Source organism: Lissotriton helveticus, chromosome 1_1, assembly GCF_964261635.1.
Source record: "Lissotriton helveticus chromosome 1_1, aLisHel1.1, whole genome shotgun sequence".
In the NCBI taxonomy this organism is placed as follows: Eukaryota; Metazoa; Chordata; class Amphibia; order Caudata; family Salamandridae; genus Lissotriton; species Lissotriton helveticus.
The window spans coordinates 882022285-882044014 of NC_136057.1; the positions used below are offsets into that span (position 1 = coordinate 882022285).

The 21730-nt window shown below is 45.0% G+C and overlaps 1 protein-coding gene across 1 annotated transcript in view; it reads right to left on the reverse strand.

Moving 5' to 3' along the window:
• Positions 1-21730, reverse strand: part of TAFA2 (TAFA chemokine like family member 2) — a 1231988-nt gene that overhangs the window by 269263 nt on the left and 940995 nt on the right. The window contains exon 6 of the mRNA XM_078655863.1: positions 824-976. Coding sequence (XP_078511989.1) covers positions 824-976 — 153 coding nt within the window. The remainder of the gene's footprint in view (positions 1-823; positions 977-21730) is intronic.

A 21730-nucleotide genomic window follows, 5' to 3' on the forward strand; every position in this document is an offset into this window, starting at 1 on the left:
ATGCCCAAGAGCACAGTGTGTGGATGTAAATTGTGACATAGAAGACAGAGTTAGCTGTCTACTGCTGTAATTAGCACATAGCACTAAAAACACGAATGCCAATATTAGACACATTCAAAATACTGGAGTGGGCCCCCGTGTAGTCTGAACGATTTGTAGTTCTCCTGCTTCTGGATACTCAATAAAGGGATCCCTCAGAGAGGTAAGTCAGGAGATGAGATGTAAGTCGCGGATGAGGCGGAGTGAGATGGTGATCCATGGGAAGGAAAGCACAGCATCACCTCAACCAGCACCCACGAAACACAGAATAGCGATGGCAGCCACTGTATGCACAAAATATTGTGTCACATGTGAAAGACAGGAATAAAGGCATAAAAGGGCTACATTTGTCTTAAAACTCGAGAAGCTGTACAAGGGTTTCTTCCGGTACGTGTATATTTCACAACAGTACTTGAGAGCAACAACTCCTTTGCCCGATGCACCTGGGCAGTGGCGTAGATCAGAATCATGCCCCCCTCCTCCGCAGAATGTGAAGAGGGGGCCCTCTGGCCTCCTATATATATCACAGATATTTGTCTTCAGCTAAATGTCGCACTCGCACCACTGAAAGGGTCAGCGGCCCATGCATACAGGGGCTGCAGGGGCTTGTGTTACACCTCCGCACCTGGGCATGTTATTATACAGCTATTCAACCTGCCCACACCCATATAAAATAACAATATTTAATACAAGGGAGGAATAAACTTCGCTTCAGAAGGACAAGGCAAAAAATAATGAGACTAGTGCAGCACAGTGTGAAAGTAACGGAAAGCAGGTGTCATACCGTCAACGCAGGAAGGAGCCGCCCGAGTGGTGCCAGCCACCTGGCCTGGAAAACAGGAGCACTTCACCGTCTGGGACCTCTCCTCTATCTTGTTCTTATTGCAGCATCGGTGCAGGGCCACCACCTCGCAGGTCCCCGTTTTAACATGGTGAGCTGTGCAGGAGATGAGGAAAAAGGAAAAACTCTTCATTTCCAGGAACGACGGTGTCAGAAATGATTATAAATAATTTAGGTACAATGTAATCTGTGACCGAAGCGGTCCTGCGTGCAACCACAAATGAAATAATGCCTCCACCGAGGGGCTGAGCGGTCGGACCGCCAGCCTATCTTTTCGAATGAACACCTTTTGGGACTCTCTCGTCTGAACTACAATGTGAAGCGAGACGACTCCTAAATCGACAAGGAGTGGTTTAGCGCTGAAAGCCACAATTATGCAGAAGAGGTTTTCAGCATAATCCTGGGAAAATGCCTCATTACCGTCGTGTATGTGGTTACACACAAGTTCTTCTCTCTTCTGTTTTAATGGAGTTCTATCGTTTTATTAAAACAGCTCTGTGCCATCAGCTGGAAAAAACGAATAGTCTTAAACACTTAAGGTGCCATTAGGTGGGCATTTACTCTTGTAATGTTTTCGCTGTCTTTAGTTAAAACGTCCTTTTAACCCCTTCCTCCCCCAGAGTCTCATTCACTTTTAGCTGAGAAACCACTAACTCACTCTCTAAGATACACGACAAGCTTCCATCAAACGCTACATTCACAGTTTGCCATTTCTTTTTAATATTTGTTGCACCCTGCTATACACCTGTGCACGTGCCAATAGTCCCCACCTGCTTAAGGAAGAAATTGTTGTGCAAGATGCCTTGTGGAAGAAGAGAGTAGGCTGGCATCAGTCTGATGGTCTGCAATGTCTCTTCTTAGTATGAGATTTTATGGAACGGGACAGCGGAAGTGGAAGTGAATATGCACATAGACATTTGCTGTGCTGTGTCCTCTGAACAGGAAGTGTACAGTCTATTTTGAAGTGCACCGCAAAAGAGAGGCTTACATGTTTAAGCTGTAACAGGGAAAACGTGTCATGCAAACTTGTTTCCATAAACAACCACAACCGAGTAGAAGAGCGAGCCACTCCATGGAGGAATACTCGCAAAAGAGTCACATCACTGGCAGGAAATGTCGTAAAATGCACACTGCAAAGTGCCAGTAGCCTCTGAGATTTCTTCCAGCAAACTCATATCAGCAATGTTTAGAATGTGTCATCGTGGTTTGAAAGCTCACAGACTGACACCAATACCCTTGTCTCCTGCAGGCTTGACTGATGTAACTTGTTCTACCTTGGTATGCCCTTGACAATCACTTAGCAGTGCAGTGTTTGAAATGCAGAGAACTTGAATTGCTTCATAGGCCAGACACATTTTCCATGCATGCAGTATCTTACTCCAGTCATGAACTTCAACAATTTGATTTTACCCTGTTGTGTTTGATCTCATAAATGATGATTCCTCCATGACCAAGGCATATAGTGAAAGCTACAAGTACAAAGAATATGAGTGATATTATCATTTCTGTATTGTGTGAACAGAGAGATTACACCTTAGATAATTAAAGCGTTTCATTAAGCATCTATTTAACTTGAAGGCATATACAATAGGTACAAACTTTCACATTTCTAAGATAGGTTAAATCATTTGATTATTAAGTTGTGATCATCATTACTTCTGGAGCCACTCAACTAAAAATCTAAATTCCATATTTGCAAAGCGCAACTTATCACCCCTAAGGGTATCCAGGCACTGGGGGCCATCGGGGAGATTAAGTGAGCGGACGGCACTCCGAAGTCAGTTGCTCCAGCCGCTGCGTCACACCTCAACCTGTGTGGGGGTCTGTGATACACCTTCCATACAGATGCCTCGTTAGCCTAACGTAATCTGATTTAAGGCAGCCCTTTATCTACAATCTATCTGCTTAACCAACTCCAGAAAAACGCTGAAGGAACACACTAATCATTCCTCATAGAGCAAAGCAACTAGTATGGTCCGGGTGCACTTCTCGGAGAAGAAGGGTACTACAGAAACTGTTCTTTGTACAAGGATGGATTAAGAATGAAAGGGGGAAGGTACTGGCTTGCTCAGTATAATGCCTCAATTGGGAATTGGGACCCAATCTTAGCATCAATGTATCTGGGAAAATTCATAGCTCTGGGTCACACAGACCACATTACTTCACTTACGCACACATTTAACTATATTAATGACAGTATGGAACAAAACCTTGAAACCCATACTATTTAGAGAGACCCCCTGTTAAAGTTTACAACGATTGTGTAGATTTATGAATGAGAGGAAATCTCTCAATTGTGACCCATAGATTGGATCTGCCATTGGACCTTGTATCCTTTGCCACTTCTCCATACCCAATCTTTGGCTAGATAGAGAGGGCAATGTGTAAGGCAAGTTTTGGATTGACGGAAAGTGTTGCTAAAGATCAGTAAAGCAGGAGGTTGCAATGGTAATGCCAATCTTAAATTGATGCAGCTGTGTTTGGGATTAATAAAAGTACACGCACTAGGGTTTTCATTTTAATATTGAACACAATGTTTACTACTTTAAAACAACTTGAGGAAATAGTAATCCCAGGTGACTATTTCGATTCCCTAGGTCTGCTTTGTAATTTGACTGTACTAGGGGCCTGAATATGAGTTTGGCTGTGTGGCAGCAGGCCGCCGTGCAAACGCACTGCTGCTATACCACCAAACTCGTCCGCATCATGCCTGCCAGATTACAAGTTGATTTGTGATTTAGCATAGCGGGCAGTGCTTTGGCCTTGGCTTTCAAAGGCTCATATCTGAGCCTTAGAAAGGCACAGCAATGGCAGTGCAAAAGCACATTCCTGCATGGCATGGACTGTGCAGCCCATGCAATGCAGGAACAGGGTCACAACATGTGCCCCACTGCATGCACTCCAGACCCTGAGTAAACAGGGGTCCCTGTAGGCCCCTTAGTTTCCTCACCTCCACACTTTTCATGGTGGAACCACCACATGAAAATTGTGGCGGTTAGGGAACTCGTAATATGCTTGGTGGTGATGCTGTAGCACTGCCAGCATATTGCGGCCTTACTCCGCAGCATCACTGCTGAGGGCTCATGGATCCCCGGCGGTTGTGGCAGTCCGACCGCCAAACTCTTAATAGGGTAGTCAGACCACCAGTACGGTTGTGCCTGCACTGCCATGGTGACTACAACAATCCATAGGACCATAGTAGTTGTAATAAGCCCCTAAATCTTGAACATGTGTTGTTTGTTTGCCTTGTTCTACAATATGTAGGACACTGCATATAAGCCCAATATTTATTGCAAATAATGCCACAACTGGTCCTGAAACCTTAAACTATTTGTTGCATTCACACTCATCATCAGCTGTTTATCAGCCTTAACTGTTTATTAAAAATGCTAAATATGTAAGAAAGTGCATACTATGTGTACTCTAGTACTGTGGTTCATTGTTAGAATTATTTCTATTTTTGCTGTTTTTAGGTCGAGCCTAGGCAGCGCATGTGCTGTCTCTTCGAGACATGCTGTATTCACTTTGTAGGCTAACAGCCCGCCCATTGCATTTTTTTTGTCCCATCGATTATTGTTAAAAAATGCTTACTTGCTAGTGGTTGATCCTTCCTCTTTCTCCATCCTTTGTGTGCTTGGTGTCCTCCCACAGAGCACTGTTAACATTACACTTCTGTGTTCATGTGTTCATTTGAGGGGACTATTTTTTATGTGACTCCTCCTTTTGTTACTTTTTGCCCATCTTCAGTGGTTCAACTACGGCGCCCATCACTTAATCTCCCTGTCCCGTTCAAATACAGAGATAAAATGTCAGACGCATCAGACGCTGTGTTCAAAATCACCTCTTTCATTTTTTCTGACTTAGAAGTGTGAGGATTTCTCAAAACCCCTCGTGCTTCGCTGCTTGTTGCTTTACCCGACCATCATCAGCCTAATCTTGCAGCACTGTTGAGGCCCAGGCTTGGACGACTACTGTCGCATTTTCTTTGGTGCTTGTTTGTATAATGTGAAATCAAGCAACCCGAAGGTGTTGCAGTGCTTCACATAAGCGCTAGTTACATTACACTATGTCAGATTAATTATTAGGGGCATTTTTAAAGAGGGAAAACTTGACTGACGCAAGGGTATTGACGCGCTTTACAAAAGCACTAGTTACATTACACATTTTTTTGGTTTTGGGTGTGTGGACGCTAAGTGATGCTGACACCGCCCCTGTTTATTCATTATTTCCCCTATACCTGACAAATGGGAGAAGCATGTGTCCCTCTCACCTCCTTTCATGTTTCTACAGGCCCGCCCCACTGCCTCTTCCTGTTGTCCTTCTCCTCTCAGAGCTCTAATTTCAAAGCACATTCACAACAGCTACCTAGGGACTATGAGGCATTTTTTATTATATAATGTGAACTCAAGCAACCTGAAGGTGTTGGTGTGCATTACATGAGCGCTAGTTACAGTGCACAATGTCAGATTCATTTTTGGGGACATTTTTATAGAGCGTGAACTCAACTGACCCAAAGGTATTGCACTTTACAAAAGCGCCAGTTATATTACAGACGGTCAGGTTAATTATGTTTTTATGTGTCAGGAAATTAAGTGAGGCTGATGCCGCCCCTGTATATTCATTATTTTCCCTCTACTGACAAATGGGAGAAGCATTTGTCTCTCCCACCTCTTCCCATGTCACTGTGTGCCTACCTGACAATGGTCAGCATTCCGTCCATCATCTTTTTGTGTTGCTAAAGTCACTCTGTGCTCACTATGCCATTGGATTCAAGCTAACCTGGCTGATGCGAAGTGATACCCCAAAACAGGTAGATGTTTGTTTGTGGTGCAGGGAGGAGCAGGCCTGGCAGATCGGTCTGCATACTTCCCATGGGGAACAGGGTCAAGACTAATTTGCACATGGCTGAGTCTAAACTGCAATGATGGATTTAGGCCCAGATCTCTGTACTGGGGTTGAGGGTTTGACATTGTTCAGCATTCCGTCCATCAATTGTTCTTTTATCTAAAGAGTGTCAAGCGACTCCCACATCCGTCCTCAATATCTTGAAGGGACTATGTTCAAAATTCAGAAGCAGTCTGTCCAATCAATTTACTATTAATGTCGTTTCTTTAGGTGGTCAGCAGTGCTGTGTATCACTGGCACACGTATCTTTTTAAAGGGGAAATTACGCACACAACCGACTGTCGATTTGTAATTCAGACATCAAGACATTGTTAGCCATTTATATATCAATATCGCAAACATCTTAAAAGTAAACTTAATTTTAATGTCTGAAATATATTTATGATTTTCTTTTGGATTTCCAATCTCCAGACAATTGCGCTCTCTATGTTAATAAATGTGAAGAAGCTACACGATATCCCTCATATGCCTTCCTGGGCAGGCTTTCCTGACTAGGAGGAACTTGCAAAGTGTGTCAGCTGCTCCTAATATACGTCACTTCCGTCACGCAGGATTGTAGGCAGCCCTTTGACGTGCAAGCAGGTAGCTCACTGTATACATCTCCTTATTTCTTTGCATTAATGCAGCAGAAAAAACATTATATATGTGCATATGTTTTAATAATATTGTCGGTAAGAGTCAAGACTAGCCTAATTGGAGTATTTTATGGGTGTCCTAGAAATCACCGACAGCCAAATATATAAATCATAGATCTGGTGAGGTTTAATGTTTTTAAGGCAACGTAGCAAATGCACTAAAGTCCTTGCTGATCACAAATCTATGTGTTATATGTACTGAGTTACATAATATTATGAATTAGTTATATACCTTAAACGACGCATCTACACGGTCCCTTCTTTAGGAAATATTAACACGTGGAAGTGTTGAAAGTACATATCTGACCGCCACGAAAGTTGCAGCTATGGTATGCAAGCTGCATATGATTTGTAGATCTCGATGTGAGTCTTGCTATAGACCTGCCATAAACCCCACTAAGAAACTGATGTTAATGCAGAGGAATTGGATTACATTTATGCTCAATATCCGCGGAACCAATTTTCAGCTGAATGAGCCAATAGTTCCCTTCTTGTGGAATGACTTTGATGTGCATATCATTGATTTGTACTTCATGCCGCAAGCCAGGCAAATCCTGAGCATACATTATCATCTTGAAAACAGCCCAGACTTCGCACTCGCTGTCTGTCTGACCTCCTTCCAGCAAAAGCAAAGCCTGATTAACATGTGCAGAGGTAAGAGAAGGACAAACTAGAAGGGGAAAAGACAACGAAAAACTAGAAGGTACAAAGTTACAAAACTTCGCCTCCACTATCTCATACCAAATGCAGCTATGTTTCAAGTGTCACTGCTGTAAAGTGCAGCTGCTGTTCACGTTTAGTTGTTGCTTGAATTTGCTGAAAAAGGTGAAAACTGCATTTTATGTCATCTGTTTGTGTCTTCTCCTTATGGTGAAAACTAGGGACAAAGTTCAGAAGGGGCCGAATGGTGTTAAAAAGTCATAATCTGCAATGCAAAGGTATGCAAAATCCTGGACATGACAGGAACAGCCACATCTTCAATCGGAGAAGATGGTGTTCAAAGGCAGCCTCGTAAGCGTGTCCCTACCACATATAAAGTTGTTGAGAATGAGGGAACCCCGTAAGGGTCTGAAACCACATCAATGAGAAACAATGTACTGGTTCACCCCTACCTGCAGTACGTGGTCGAGAGTAGCAATGATGAGATTCAACAAGCAAAGAAAATTGTGGGGAAACTGATCCTTTTCTATTGCCTTTTGTAACCTGTAAGAGCTGGAAATGCTCCTGGGCAACATTAACTCCTGTAATCGTAGGACAGGGTATCCTGATTTGGAAATCCTCTCCAGACTAGGTCTGGTTGTCATCTTGGAATGGTTCTCTAAACACTGGAAGCATGTATGATGGCCGATAGCTGAACTTCACAGCAATCAAGAATCCCTGCGCCTCTCCATGAAAGGGTCTCGCTGGCCATTCAGGTGTGCTCATATTACAAGTGTGTACTAGCTGTACACAGGAAGGGGATAGCTGTAAGTATTGTGGCAGCTGCTTATGGGTATATTCATCCTCGGCATATGAATCTCTTCCTGGCACATGACGGCAGTACATAGCATATCAAGGAATATATGGACATATGAAGCTGTACACAGGTATCTGAGGCAGAACCTTGAAATATAAAACTTGTCATTGCAAAGGATTTTGGAAAATGAGTATATGAGGCTGTAAGTAGCCATAAAATCTTGACCCTTTACTCATGGTATGTGTTAGAACTGGGGGTCTCTAGTTGGCAGAGGTAGGTACCACTGTCCAAATAGGGACCCTTGCTTCTAGTCAGGGTAAGAAGGATGCACTCTTTAGATAACCCCTGCTCATCGACCCCCTTGGTAGCTTGGCACGAGCAGTTAGGCTTATCAAAGGCAATGTGCTAAGTATTTGTACTAACACTCACAGTAACACAGTGAAAACACCACAAACTGACTCCACAACAGTTTAGAAAAATAAAGGTATTGAATCTAAAAACGACTAAAATCCAACATACACAGTTCAAGAATATGGTTTCAAATGAGTTCTTAAGGTTGCGTTAAAATAATCCACAGTTGCATCATGTTTTAGCCAACAGTACCTTTAGATGCGACAAATGTTCCAAGTGAAAGCTGTAGCGGTGAAAAGCAAGCGATGCGTCACTCCTGAGACCCTGGGGAGGCGATGCGACAACCCCGCGGGACACAGCGTGCGTGTTGCGATGACTCCGGTCTGTATGGGGAGGGATGCGATACCTTGCCTAGATTCCGGTGCAGAGGTTATGGTGGAAGCGGCTCGCAAAAGGTACGTTGTGACGATCTTTGGGGCGGCGACGATCTCCGGTGTGCGATGATGCGTGGCTCAGCGGCGATCTTCTCCTCTCGCGTCCCCTCGATGACATGGCTCTGCGACAACTCTCGCAGCGACGCGATGCGGTCTGCAAGCAAGCGGTGCGACGATGTCACCCAGTGACGACAGGCTCTGCGACGATACTCGCAGCGATGGTAATCTTCCCGCACCCGACTGGTGTGTCCCGCAAATGAGGGATTCAACGACTCTGGCAGCGGCAACAGGCGCTGCGACGATCACAGCCTTTGTAGCGGCAGGAATTTCGTCGCACTGACAGGGATGTGCTCCGCAAGCGAGCGATGCGTTAAAACTTGCAGAAAGTTCTTTAAATCTTGGTTTCCAGCTTCCCAACACAGGTACAACTTCCAGAGGCACCACAACTGGCCCAGGCACTCTAGGAAGGACAGAACTCTCTGAGCAGAGTTCAGGGAAGCTGGGGGTGAAGTCCTTTTGTTCCTGAGACTTCTTAACAGGAAGCCAGCTCTTCTTCAGGCCCTTGGAGATTCCTTCAAGCAAGGGGACACAGCACAAAGCAAAGTCCTTCCCCTCTCATTGGCAGCAAAGCAACTGCAGGTCAGTAGAGCAAAGCAACAGCAGGACAGTCTTCCTTCTTCAGTCTTCCAGCATTTTCCTTGGCAGAGGTTCCTTCTTGATTCCAGGATGATCTAATTTTCACTATTGTAAGGCTATCTTGCCCACAGGCTATCATGGGGAATGCTGGCTACAGCCTCTGGGAGCCACCCAGCCCCTGCCACTCACAAACCAGACAGTCAATTCACAAACAGGCCAAGCACACAGAAAGGTCAGACAAGAGAACAGCAACTTTTCAAAAGGGCTATTCTCAAAAACAGAATTTAAAAAACAAATTTTCTAAAAGATGTGTTATTAAATTCTGAGTTCAGGGATACTAGACTTTTATGTCCTATCTTGCTCCTATAGAAAGATATGCAGGTAGCCACTGTAGCCAGCGTTCCCCATGATAGCCTATGGCCAAGATAGCTGTACAATAGTGAAAAACGGCTGTAATTCACTACCAGAGCATGTCACCTGCACCAGTACATGCTCTACCTTTCACATACACTGCACCCTTCCCAAGAGGGTACATTGAGCCTTCCATAGGGGTGACCAATGTGCACAGAAAGGGAGGGTTAGGCCTGGTCAGTGGGGACACTGACCAGGAGGACATGGCAGTTCACAGACTGCACACAGGCACTGCGGTGGCAGGCCTGAGACACCATTTTAGGGCTATTCATGTGGGTGGCACAATCAGTGCTGCAGGCCCACAAGTAGCATCTGTATCACCAGCCCTGGCACATTCAGTGCACTATACTAGGGACTTCTTGGTGATACAAACATGCCAATCATGGATAACCAATTACAATAACAATTTACACAGGAAACACTTGCACTTTGACACTGATAAGCAGTGGCAAAGCGCCCAAAGCATTTAAACCAGCAAAAAAGAAATCCAGCACAGAGTCAAAAATACGGAGGCAGAGGCAAAAAGTCAGGGGAAACCACGCCAAAGGTGCCAGGTCTAACAGTATGGTTACCGTAAGCATATGAACATGTTCCTGGCATATGATGTGGTATACAAGCATATGAACCTGAACAAGCAAAGATATGAGTGGCGGCTTAGTGATATATGTGGCTCTATGTGGGAATTTGGGGTTAAACCTAAAGCTAAACCTGGGCATACTGAGGTAATCTAGATATATCATAAGAGTGTGTAATTATGCGAGACTGCACATGGGCATGTGAGACTGCACCCTGGACATTAGAAGGACATAAAAAGCTAAATATAGAACTATGAAGCTGTTTATAGGCGCTTGAGGTAGTAATGTTCAAACGGTGATAAGCTAAGACATATGAAGAATTTCTTAGCATATGATGTACTTACATGAACATATTGGAAGTAGTAAATAGGCAGTGCACAGTATCCGATCGCTAAACTGGGACTTATGAAGCTTTTGTCGATGGCTATACATTGAGTTATGATATACTATTTTGTTATGCGAGGTGACGCTGGGCATGTGTGGCTGAAACATGCACATGGTCTTGGTGCATGAAGTGGAAACATGAGCATATGAGGCTAAGTATGGGCGTGTGATGATGAGCCTGGAAATGTGAACTGGGCATATGAAGTTTCTCATGGCATACAATAATCGTCAAGTGTCATTTAATGCAATGTATGGGGATAAAGGGCTGTACTTCGACACATCAGGCAATATGGATGTTGATGGTATTGCTGACATGATGGTTGTACATGGGTATACATGGATGCGAATAGATTATTGAACCTGAGCATGTACATATGAACATTTTCCTAGCATTCGAGGTAGTGCATGCTCATAGAAAGCTGCCTATGGTTATTTAAGATTGGACTTGCACACCCGAAGCTGTTATTGGCATATGTCATGGGTACAAGAGCATACGTGGCAATGTAAGGGCCTATGTAAATGATCTACTGTGTGTGTGCCCAGTTTTCAGTTTGAAACTTTGTATTTCAAATTCTGCTGTGAGATGAGGCCTGCCATTTTCTGCAAACACTTTGCTCATATTACGGTGCCACTGTGGCCTGTGATATTATTAATGAGTCAATCAGCTGTAGTTATGAAAATTGGCATACAAGAAGGTGAATACTCAGATTGTCCCCTTTAGTTCCAGTGAGCTCGATTGGCTTTCCCTGCAGACCCTGTGTCCTTTTTTAATGTAAATGTTACTTCACTGTTATTGTGGATCTAATGTTTGGTGAATGTCACCTACACCAAACCGTAATACAAAATGTAACTCAGCACGAAAAGCCCACGTCTATTAACAGATCTGAGGTACTATTTCATTTATTTTTTTGATTTTGCTGACATTAGATATTGTGTGCATGATACAACTGCAGCCATGATGAATTATTTAGCTAATGCCAGTTGGCACCTTCTTACCGCCTGTGCCTGTAAGAAAATATTCCTCTCACGGTATTTATCGGTTGTTCTCGAAGGCATGTGGCCTAAGCTTCATAAGATGCCCACGTGATTGGAAGATGGATGGGAGATGACACGCCTGCATGAGACATCAACAGCAGAGTGTGCTGGGAACTCTTTCAGATTTAGTTTGGATTGGTTGTAATAGGTGGAGGTAGGAGAGTTGGAAGGACTTCTTAGCATCAGAGATGACTGTGACTATATCAGATTTTGGAACACAGTGGGGAAAAAGCTTATGCTGCAAGGGACAGCACAGTATCACTTTGGAGTAACAAGCATTGGCAAAGCCAATAGATTTCGCCTATGCATTCATGAATGCAATCTATTTAATAGCATTCATTCAAGCAATGGGATACGTGAAAATATAAATGTAGCATTCACTAGAAAATGCACACTTTGCAGAACACGTTTGAAAAGCATTTAAGCTGCATCTTTGAGGAGCAGAGGCTCAGCACGTGCTCAGAATATGCAGAGAGTTAACCAGGTTCAAGTCAAAGACACTGAAAGCTCCAGAGGGTCAGTCTGCTCAAAGAAACGGATCTATTTTGCACAATGTACAAATAAACAATGTACAATAAAGATATCGGGTGCAAGGAGCATCGGCTCCACAGTGTCACCCAGAGTTATTGCATTTTCAGCAGTGCCCTCTGTGTTTCTCTTTCCTGACTACAGCAGAGGAGCAGCCCTACTGCTCAATTAACCTACTTAGTCCAAATGAATGAAGGGCAGTAATCTTAGTTCACGAGGCGCGGGGTCTGGCCAATGCCCCTGGCAGAGTCAACAAACGCTTTGCCACCACACTCCCACCAAGAGTGCCGCTGCAACGTGCCAAGAGGCAAGGTCTCATTTATCAGCTTCATGACAGCCACCAGTTACTGCCATCTGTGTGGGCAGGCTGGTGCCCCCTTGGAAAACAACCGGAGAACATTAAATTGTAAGCATTGCAGTGAGAGGGCCTTGTAAATAAGCGAATTTGTTCAAACTCCCAATATTCCCTTAGCACCACCTGTGGCCAAACTGGACCAGGGAGCGGCAGTGCATCGGTTTAATGGCAGAAAGGCTTCTTGGAACAATGCAGTAAACTGGCCCCATCTGGACTCATCATATTTTCAAGAAATAATGCCACAGATGGAGCATCACTTCACACGCTGGGAAGGCAGGGTCCTGGGCAATTTTGGACAGCACCATCATCCATTCTTCCTTCATTGACGTTTATTAAATCACTCATTTGGAATAATTGTTTATCAATTAAGGATATCAGTCTCCCAAAGGCCATACCCAAATGTAATGTCTCTTTGCATCCTGCATGACAACAAGAGGAGGTGAAATACAGCATGATAGCCTGGACGGATATGAATCCGCGGATCCGAGGCCTGGAGGCATAACATCCAATGAAAGATGAGGATGCCAAGTCCATCCCACCTGCTGTCAATCCAGGTCCTATGATAAACTGTATGACCTATGGAACATTACCAAGTCATGAGGTGATGTAGTAGACCTCAAGCATCCGCATTGGTCTCTTTATAGCGCAGAGCCTGGAGAATTGTTCCAGGAGTTGGATCATTTTTCATGCATGTTCCCAAAGTGGCATAATATTAACAGGGGTTGCCACAACTGTGCCAGCTCTAAATCGCTCATGTTAATTAAGTAAGGATTAGGATTTTAAGGTTTTGTATAATGCAACACTATGCTTAGAAATAGCATACTGTAAATTCTGGTATGCATGGGTTGATCGTGATTTGATTCGACTCTCTGTGGAAGTGACCTCTTCCTTATATTGGATTCTTAAGGTTGCTGATAATATATATTTTGAACCAAGATCCAGGAGTGTTCGCCCAACTGACAAAATACTCTGAATCTTCCGCAGGGCTGTGTCCATGTGCTGGTTACGTGTCAAACTATCAAGTTCTATATTCGACTAGCCCTTCCACAGATCTCAGAATTTTGAATACCAACATACAGGGACGGTCAGAAAACACACGTATATATAGATTTAATCTTCTGAACGCCACATCTATTTCCTGGACCATATATTGGTACTCGATATTGTGCAGTAGATACAATTGCAGATTGCTATAAAAAAAACTCAATAGTTTGGCACAACTCCCTATGGGTTGTGTGGGTGATGATTTGAAAGAGCAGGTCATATCAACATATGAATCAATTCTCTGCCTGCTCCTCGTTCTCTCAGTGTTTCCCCCAGGGCGTCTGACACGCGCTGTGATGGCCAGCAAAGGGCCTCTGGTGCGTAAGTAAACTTGATAAGACAAATGGGATGCAAAGAGGCCATGAAACCTCCAGAGCCAACCTGTTTGTCAAAGAAAGGGACTTGAAAGTGTCCTCAAGCCACCAAGCATGTTATAGATTTCCTTAGATAAGAACTGCAGAAGGCATAGGCAATTAACATTGGCTTTTGGGGTGGCTAAAATAATAATGATAGTGTATATACTGCACAATATAATCTAAGGATCAATAGTTGTTATTGTTACCCAATTCAGATGTACTCTTTTTCATCAAATTAAGAAAGATGAAGGTCAAGCCAAGCAGGGATTAGAACCCTAGCCTGTAGATCTCTGAGCAGGTGCTTAGCCAAATGAACTGCTCTGTCAGCTGAAAATCTAATCTGAAATTGAGTATTGTCTGTACAGTCTTATTTACATAATATTATGAAGGTTCATATCCACAATATGTATGGTTTTTGCATCCCAGCAGCATGCCTGCATCTGCAGCCTGGAGGGATAACCACAATATCGACATTCAGCGCCAAGAGAGTTCATCACTTTTTGTTATCTCAAATATTGTGTGACAGAAATATTGTGCCGTAAATATGGTTTACAAAAATATCACTCACTGGGGGGTAGATTTTTTATTATTAACTCTGATGGGGCGGTATGTATGTAAAAAGTTTTCTCAATTTACTTATTAAATTTTTCTTTTTGTTCAAATTGGATTGGGATTTTTTTGTCACAGCTATAGGTGTTGAGTAAATTTTCTAAGTGAACTGTGTTGTAACATAAGATTGTATTGTATTGGGGCGTGGCTTGGTAGCAAAAGATGCCTGTTGCTCAGTGAAGAGTTCCGGCCGCCCCCAATGCATGCGCCTTAATCCGTAATGGGATAAGCCGCTTGAATATGACAGCAGTCTTACCAAAACTGTGGTCATTGTGAGCGACTCTGGTTCAGGTCACGTTGTGAAGCCACCAAAAGGGAGAGGCCCTGCATTGGCGCTCAGCGGTCAGACCAGACTATGGAAGTAAGCTTTCTGGATGGCCCTGCTGGCCGAGGGTGCCGTTGTGCCTGGGGTGCCAACCCGGAGTCTTCCCACTGAACTCTCTGGGGATGGGCAGATGGATTGGACTGTAGGCCAGGCTTGCGTAGACGAGGTAGGGGCTGCAGGGGTGAAGCCCTTTCTTTGATTTCGGTGGTCAGATCAGACCATGAGGTGGGAGATTTTATTCATGTTTGTTGGGCTGGTTGGAGAGCATCCACCCCTCCTCCCTCTTGCCTCTCCCCTGCTTCCCTGCCTCCCTGCCTCAGGAACGATGGCTGCACCAGGCCACAGGGCTTGTTTTGAGGTTATTCCTCCCTTCCAACCTCAACTTGGACACTGCACTGTGGCATCTGGGGGCTTCACAGGCAATCTCCCCTGCTGCTCTTCTACCCTAGTCCCTTCATTTGGATGCCATTGTGCCTGAGCTTGGCCGCGGTGTCAGTACAGACTCAGTGGCCATTGTTGTGCCACAGCACCCTGGGGTTTCTTATGTTTGCACCTCACCCTGGTGGTGGAGAGGGCTAGGGGCTTAGCTCAGATTGGGGAGCTTCGTGTGGACCTCTGTCTTATCCGACAAGAAGTACGTAACATGGCCGACAAAGTTGCAAACCACGAGACCAGGTTATCTGCAACAGAGGGCTCTCTGCACTCCTGCAGTGACTGCCCTGCACCACACTGTGGCCTTGTTGGAGGCTCGAAGGGAGCATGTGGAGGAACGCTCCCGGAGGAATAATGTTTGTTTGGTGGACATACCAGAGGGAGTGGAGGGTTCAAATACAACTGCCTTTGTCACTACTTGGCTTCTGTCCTGGCAGCCCCCGATGACGTATCACACTGTTTCATTGTGGAGCGTGCTCACAGATACCTGATGGCCAAATCCTCGCCAGGGTCCCTGCAGCGGCCCATCATTGCCCGTCCACTGAATTATGCTGACTGTGATGCCGTCCTGTGGGTCTCTCGCATGTACCTCCTCGAAATGTTCTTCAGCTAAAGTGATGGTCTTCCCAGACCATACCCTTCGCTTCCAGAAACAGCATCGCTTCTTTCAGGAGGTGAAGCAGAAATTCAGACCCTTAGGATTTCAGTACATGCTGCTTTTCCCAGCGCACCTTAAAGTACTGTTTCAGGGCAAATTACTGTTTTTTGATTGTGCTGAGGCAGCCTGGGAATGGGCAGCGGAGAGGCCTCAACTGGACCACAGAAACGACCCAGTGGAGGGGCGATAGGGGTGTCCCCTCTCTTCACTCCTCTTTGCTTTCTCCATAGAACCTCTGGTGGGTTTGGTATGCGTCAACAGAGAGCTGGAGGGTTTGACCTCCACCATTCGGGGCCACGGGTACTCCAGTTTTTGGACATTTTAGGGAGGTTTTCAGGACTCCAGATTCACTCTGCTAAGTACTTGGTTTACCTGGTGAGTGGAGGGCTGACGGAGCTGTCCTTGGCACCGGACCTTCAGGTCCTCCCTCAGGGGTTTTGATATTAGGGGTTATATATCACTCCAGAAGAGTGCCTGACAGTGGCCTTAAATATACAACCACAGTTTAACAAGCTGATGGACGATTTGAAACACTGGGCGACATTGCCCCTCTCTCTTTTCAGTAGAATGTCCATCTTTAAGATGATGGCCCTTACCCCGTCTTAGGTACCAGCTCCAAAACTTCCAGTTTCCCGTGCCTTGCAACCCTCTTATCCTGTGTTGATTCCCTTTTATGGTTTTTTATTGTCCTGCGGTCCATACATGTTTAAATCCTTTACGCTCTTCAAGATGAGTATCACCTTTATCGGACCTAGTTTTACAAGTACTTGCAGCTCTGCCATGCATGTGCACCCTACCTTGCACATTTAGAGAAAATCCCAACATGTAGTCCCGTAGAATCGAAAGTACTGTTGACCAACATCCTGCCCCCCAAGATTTCAGTCATCTACTGCTCCCCTGTGGTCAAGTCCCCAGATACTTTATCTGCCCTCTGGAGGCCTGGGCTTGTGCACTGCGCCCTCTGTAGGAGGATGACCAGAGAGAGGCATTGTCTTCTCCTCGGGAGGCGGCCATTGCTTCCCAGTATCACCTTATTCAACTGCGCTACCTACACTGGATTTATTATTCTAGAACGAGGGTGTAGAGGAGGGCCCTTATTGCATCTGCCAGCTGTTTGCGCTGTCAGACTGAGGTGAGGGTCTTTGTACACATGGTCTTGTGTGTGCAGTTCTCGTCCCTTTTTGGGGCGGGATCTTTCACTGCTTGGAGGGAGTGTTGGGCCTGTCTGGGCCGCGGTCTCCGAGGTGCTCCTTATTGCACATATTGGATGGAATGGATGGAAATAGATACTGGAGAGCACTCTTATGGTTGGGTCTTACTGTCACTAAGCATGACATTAAGAGAGTCTGGAAGGAGGCTCTTTGGAAGCCTGGAGGGACGGTTTGGACCGCTGCCTGTGCCTAGAGCATCCTATTTCCATCACTCAGGACTGTCCTAAGGAATATTACAGAACTTGGGAGTGGTGAGCTTACTACCGTAGGATACGACTGGAACCATGTCCACAGGTGGGGGGATCTTTGGAGGCTGAAATCAGAACGTTTGTATCCTAAATGCTGTGCAAATTGGGAGTGGGGGCTCTGACGTGTGGTGCACTGTTCTTCTTTTTCCTGGACTTGCAGTTAGGGAATGCGCTAATAGTGGATTCAATGTTGTTACTCTTAGTTCCTTATTGTTTGTTTTCTTTTATGGGTTTTTGAGAAGACGGTCGATATCGGCCATGCTCTCAGGCAAGATGGCTTTGTTGTTTTGTCCATTTCTCTAAAGTGTTCATTGCTGGTTCAGGACTTTTAATGTACCGTCTTTACTGACAAAATTCGATGAAAAAAGTTATTTAGAGTGTTAGAGACACCCATCCTCATTTAACAACCCTCTTATGTCATCTGTAACATTGATCAAAACTGTGCAACAAATTTAACCTGGACCAAAAAAGTTTACTTTTGAATTACACAAGACGTTGCACTTGTAGATGCTTTCCTTCTGCACCGGAATGAATTAGTGTGGTATAACACTTTTTTGGGGTCAAATCGCACTTTGCAGAAAACACATTAGGATGTGACTTAACACACTTCAGCAATCCAACACAATCTAGGAAACGTTAATCAAAGGTTTGGCATATGATGGAGTTTCTACTAAATTGTTTGAAACACCCTTTTCTGCCTAAAAAAAGTTCAATGCTCTCAGTTAAAACACAGTTCAACAGCAAGTTGCCATGATTATTTTACTGTGACACTGGAGTCAGTAGGGATGTATGACGTTACAACGCATACTTTTACTCCGCGTACCATTACAACGCGGTATTTACAACGAATACCGTTACAACGCATAGCGCTTTGGGGTGCTGGATAGTGGTAAGTATAATTTACTATTCTAACTCCAGTCCCCGTGGACCCTAGGGAAGGTGTTGGATAGTAAATTAAACTTACCTCTTATCCTAGAGCGCCCCCCAGCGCAATGCGTTGTAATGCCATGCGTTGTAATGCCCGCGTTGTAATGGTAGTGCGGAGTAAAAGTTGCGTCGTAACGGGTGTATACCAGTCAGTAGTGGCATAGAGGTAGACTTACACTCTCATAAGGTAATGCTTTGGATTGATGAAAATGACGAAGACAAGACCCAAACCACAGTCATCTGTTGTTGCAAAGTAGTCTCAGAGAACTAGGCATATTAAAAAAAAGAACACTGAAACGGGCAAAAGGCTCAACAAGAATGTAAAGGAAGGATGCATTTCCACAAAAACATCTATTTTCGTAGAAAGACTGCAGAAACGGCCCTTAGTATTAATTTTGAGTGTCAATAATCGGAATTGTATAATACCTGTTAGAAATGGGGGTCTCTAGTTGGCAGAGGTAGTTACCTTTGTCCAAGTAGGGACCCTTCTTCCTATTCAGGGTAAGGGGGATACACTTCTAAAATAACCTCTGCTCACCCCCTAGGTAGCTTGGGATGAGGAGACAGGCCTATCTCAGAGGCAGGGTGTAAAGCATTTGTGCATACATAGAGTAATACAGTGAAAACACTACAAATGGACACCAGACCCGTTTAGAAAAATAAGTAATCTTTATCTAAGCCAAAACAAGACCAAAAGTGACAAAAATCCAACCTACATACTGTAAAAATAGTTACTGTGCAAAATAACCTTTAAATCGCAGAAATAGCTGAAAAGCACAGTTCTCCCGAGTCGGTACCTTGATGCTAAAAATAACAGAGTCTAACAATGTCAGCGGACCGCATCAGTGCAGGGTAAGATAAAGCGAAGACAGACTCGAAAACAGTACCTTTCTTGTTGCGGCTGACACGTTGGTATGAGCCGGTCGGTGCAACGTGGTGGTTGCGTTGCAAAAATAGAAGCGATGCAGGGTGCGGTGCCCTCTCGATCTGGTTCAGGCAGCGGCTTGGTGACGATCGTCCAGATGCTGTCTGTGAGGCCAAGGTTTATGGTGCAATGTGAGGCAGTGCTCGATGCGGTGCTGGCAGGCTGTGGTGCAGGTGACGGAGCCGGTCAATATACCGGTCGGGCAGCGACGGAGTCAGTGACGTCTGTGAGCGTGTAGTAAAGCGGTGTGGAGTGCGGTGCCCACAGGACGCTGTGCAAGCAGTGGCTCGTTGACAAAGTAAGTGAGACCAGGTTTGCATTGCGAAACGAGGCAGTGCTCTCTACGGTGCCTTCAGGACACGGAATCCTGCAACGGACTCGGTGGCAGAGTTGGTTGCCCTTTTCTTCTGCTGTGACTGAAACCAGCGGTTCCAGAGACGGTGCCCATAAGGATGGTGAAGTCTTTGCTATTCCTGAGACCTCTTGAACAGGGGGCAAGCTCCACTTCAAGCCCTTAGAGATACTTTCACAAGCAGGCTGCACACACAGTTCCTCTCCTTGGCAGAAACAGCCACTGCAGGCCAGCCCCAGACAGCACACAGCAAAGGGGCAGTACTCCTCCTCCAGTTTCTCCAGCTCTTCTCCTTGGCAGAGATTCCTCTTGAAGTCACAAAAGTGATCTAAAGTTCTGGGGTCTGGGCCCCAATATTTATACAGCAAAATACTTTGTTCTCTACCGGCAGAGAAGCCCTGGGCCCAGCCAAAACCAGTTCTGTCCTCTCTGGTGCAGATTCCTGGCAGGAGGTGGAGACAGCATTGTCCATGGCAGACGCGGGCCATTGAGGTGTGAAATAAATCTCCTCCCCCTACTCTGAATGCAGCCCAGGTCTATTCAGCACAGTCCTGACACACCCTAGAAAGGCAGGACACACCTCAACCCCCAAGTGGCAGTCTGAACAGAATGCACATCCCCAGCCTTTGTCACTCCAAAGCCAGACAGTTGATACACAACCTAGCAGAGGCACACTCGATAGTTAGGCAAGAAAATAAGTACTTTCTAAGAGTGGTATTTTCAAACCCAGCATGTAAAAATCACCCTCACTAAAAGATGCCTTTCAACGTGCTGAGTTCAGGCACACAAAACATTATTTTCCTATCTTGTTCCCATGGGCAGTTATGCTTATAAGATGTTATAAGCAAACTCCTCAATCTATCCCATGGGGACAGACAGCTTTACAATAGTGAGAAAAAAAATTGGCAGTATTTCACTATCAGGACATGCCACACACACAGGCCTGGGGCCTTGTTGCAAGGCCGCTTGTGTAGATGGAACAATCAGTGCTGCAAGCCTACTAGCAGCATTTGATTTACAGGCCCTGGAAACACACAGTGCACTGTACTAGGGACTGACTATTAAATCAAATATGCCAATCATGGAAACACCAATCAATAACAATAATTTACAAAGTTAGCACTTGCACTTTGCCACTGAACAGCAGTGGCAAAGTGCCCAAAGTTCCTAGACCAGCAAAACGAAGTCCAACACACAGCAAAAACACAGGAGGCAAAGGCAAAAATACAGGGAAAACCCACGCCAATTATGCCAGGTTTAACACTACAGTATTAATGCTTCTCTGTACATGCATGCTTGGTGCAGATGACCTTATTCCAGTTAGTTGTGGAGCAGTGTAGTTTTAGCTCCACCCTTTCACGTCACAGAAGTGCAGGAGTTACATGCGCTTACCACTATATATTCTGGGTGCATTAATGGCAAGTGAAGTATTTTAATGTATTACTGAATTGCATTCAATGGAGAAACTAGAGATTCAAAACCATGTGCACATTAATATTTAGCTTAACCATGATGAAGAAATATATTTCTCATATATATTCATGCTTATGTTTTATGTTATGTTGCATATATTTTAAAGTGCTTTATTTAAGGTAAGCATAAACGTATTTGCATTTATATTGCTGCATTTATTTTGAAGTTGTACACTCACATATATCCATACAATCGGAATGCATATTTCAATGTTTAACCATGCTAATTTTTTGAGACCCGGTCTGTCCGGCACGAAAAGGCAGTCGGAAACTGTCTGGGGGCCCCTAGCAGGGCCCCCATGGGTGCAAGGCTGCCGAATGACAGCCTGGGGGCACCGGTGGTGTCCCTCTGTGGATCCCTGCACTCGGTGGCAGGAACCTTGGGGTGCCGGCCACAGGGTGCAGGGATTAACTGCACCCCTGCTTTTCTCAATGCAGGCATGCATTCCGGTCGGAATGCATGCTTGCATTGTGAAACATACGAATGCGACCGAACAGGGTTCGATCGCTTCGTACTAGCAGGGCCGTAACAGACCACAGCAGGTCGGTCGGTTATGGCTCCTGACCGATGTCGGACGGACCTGAG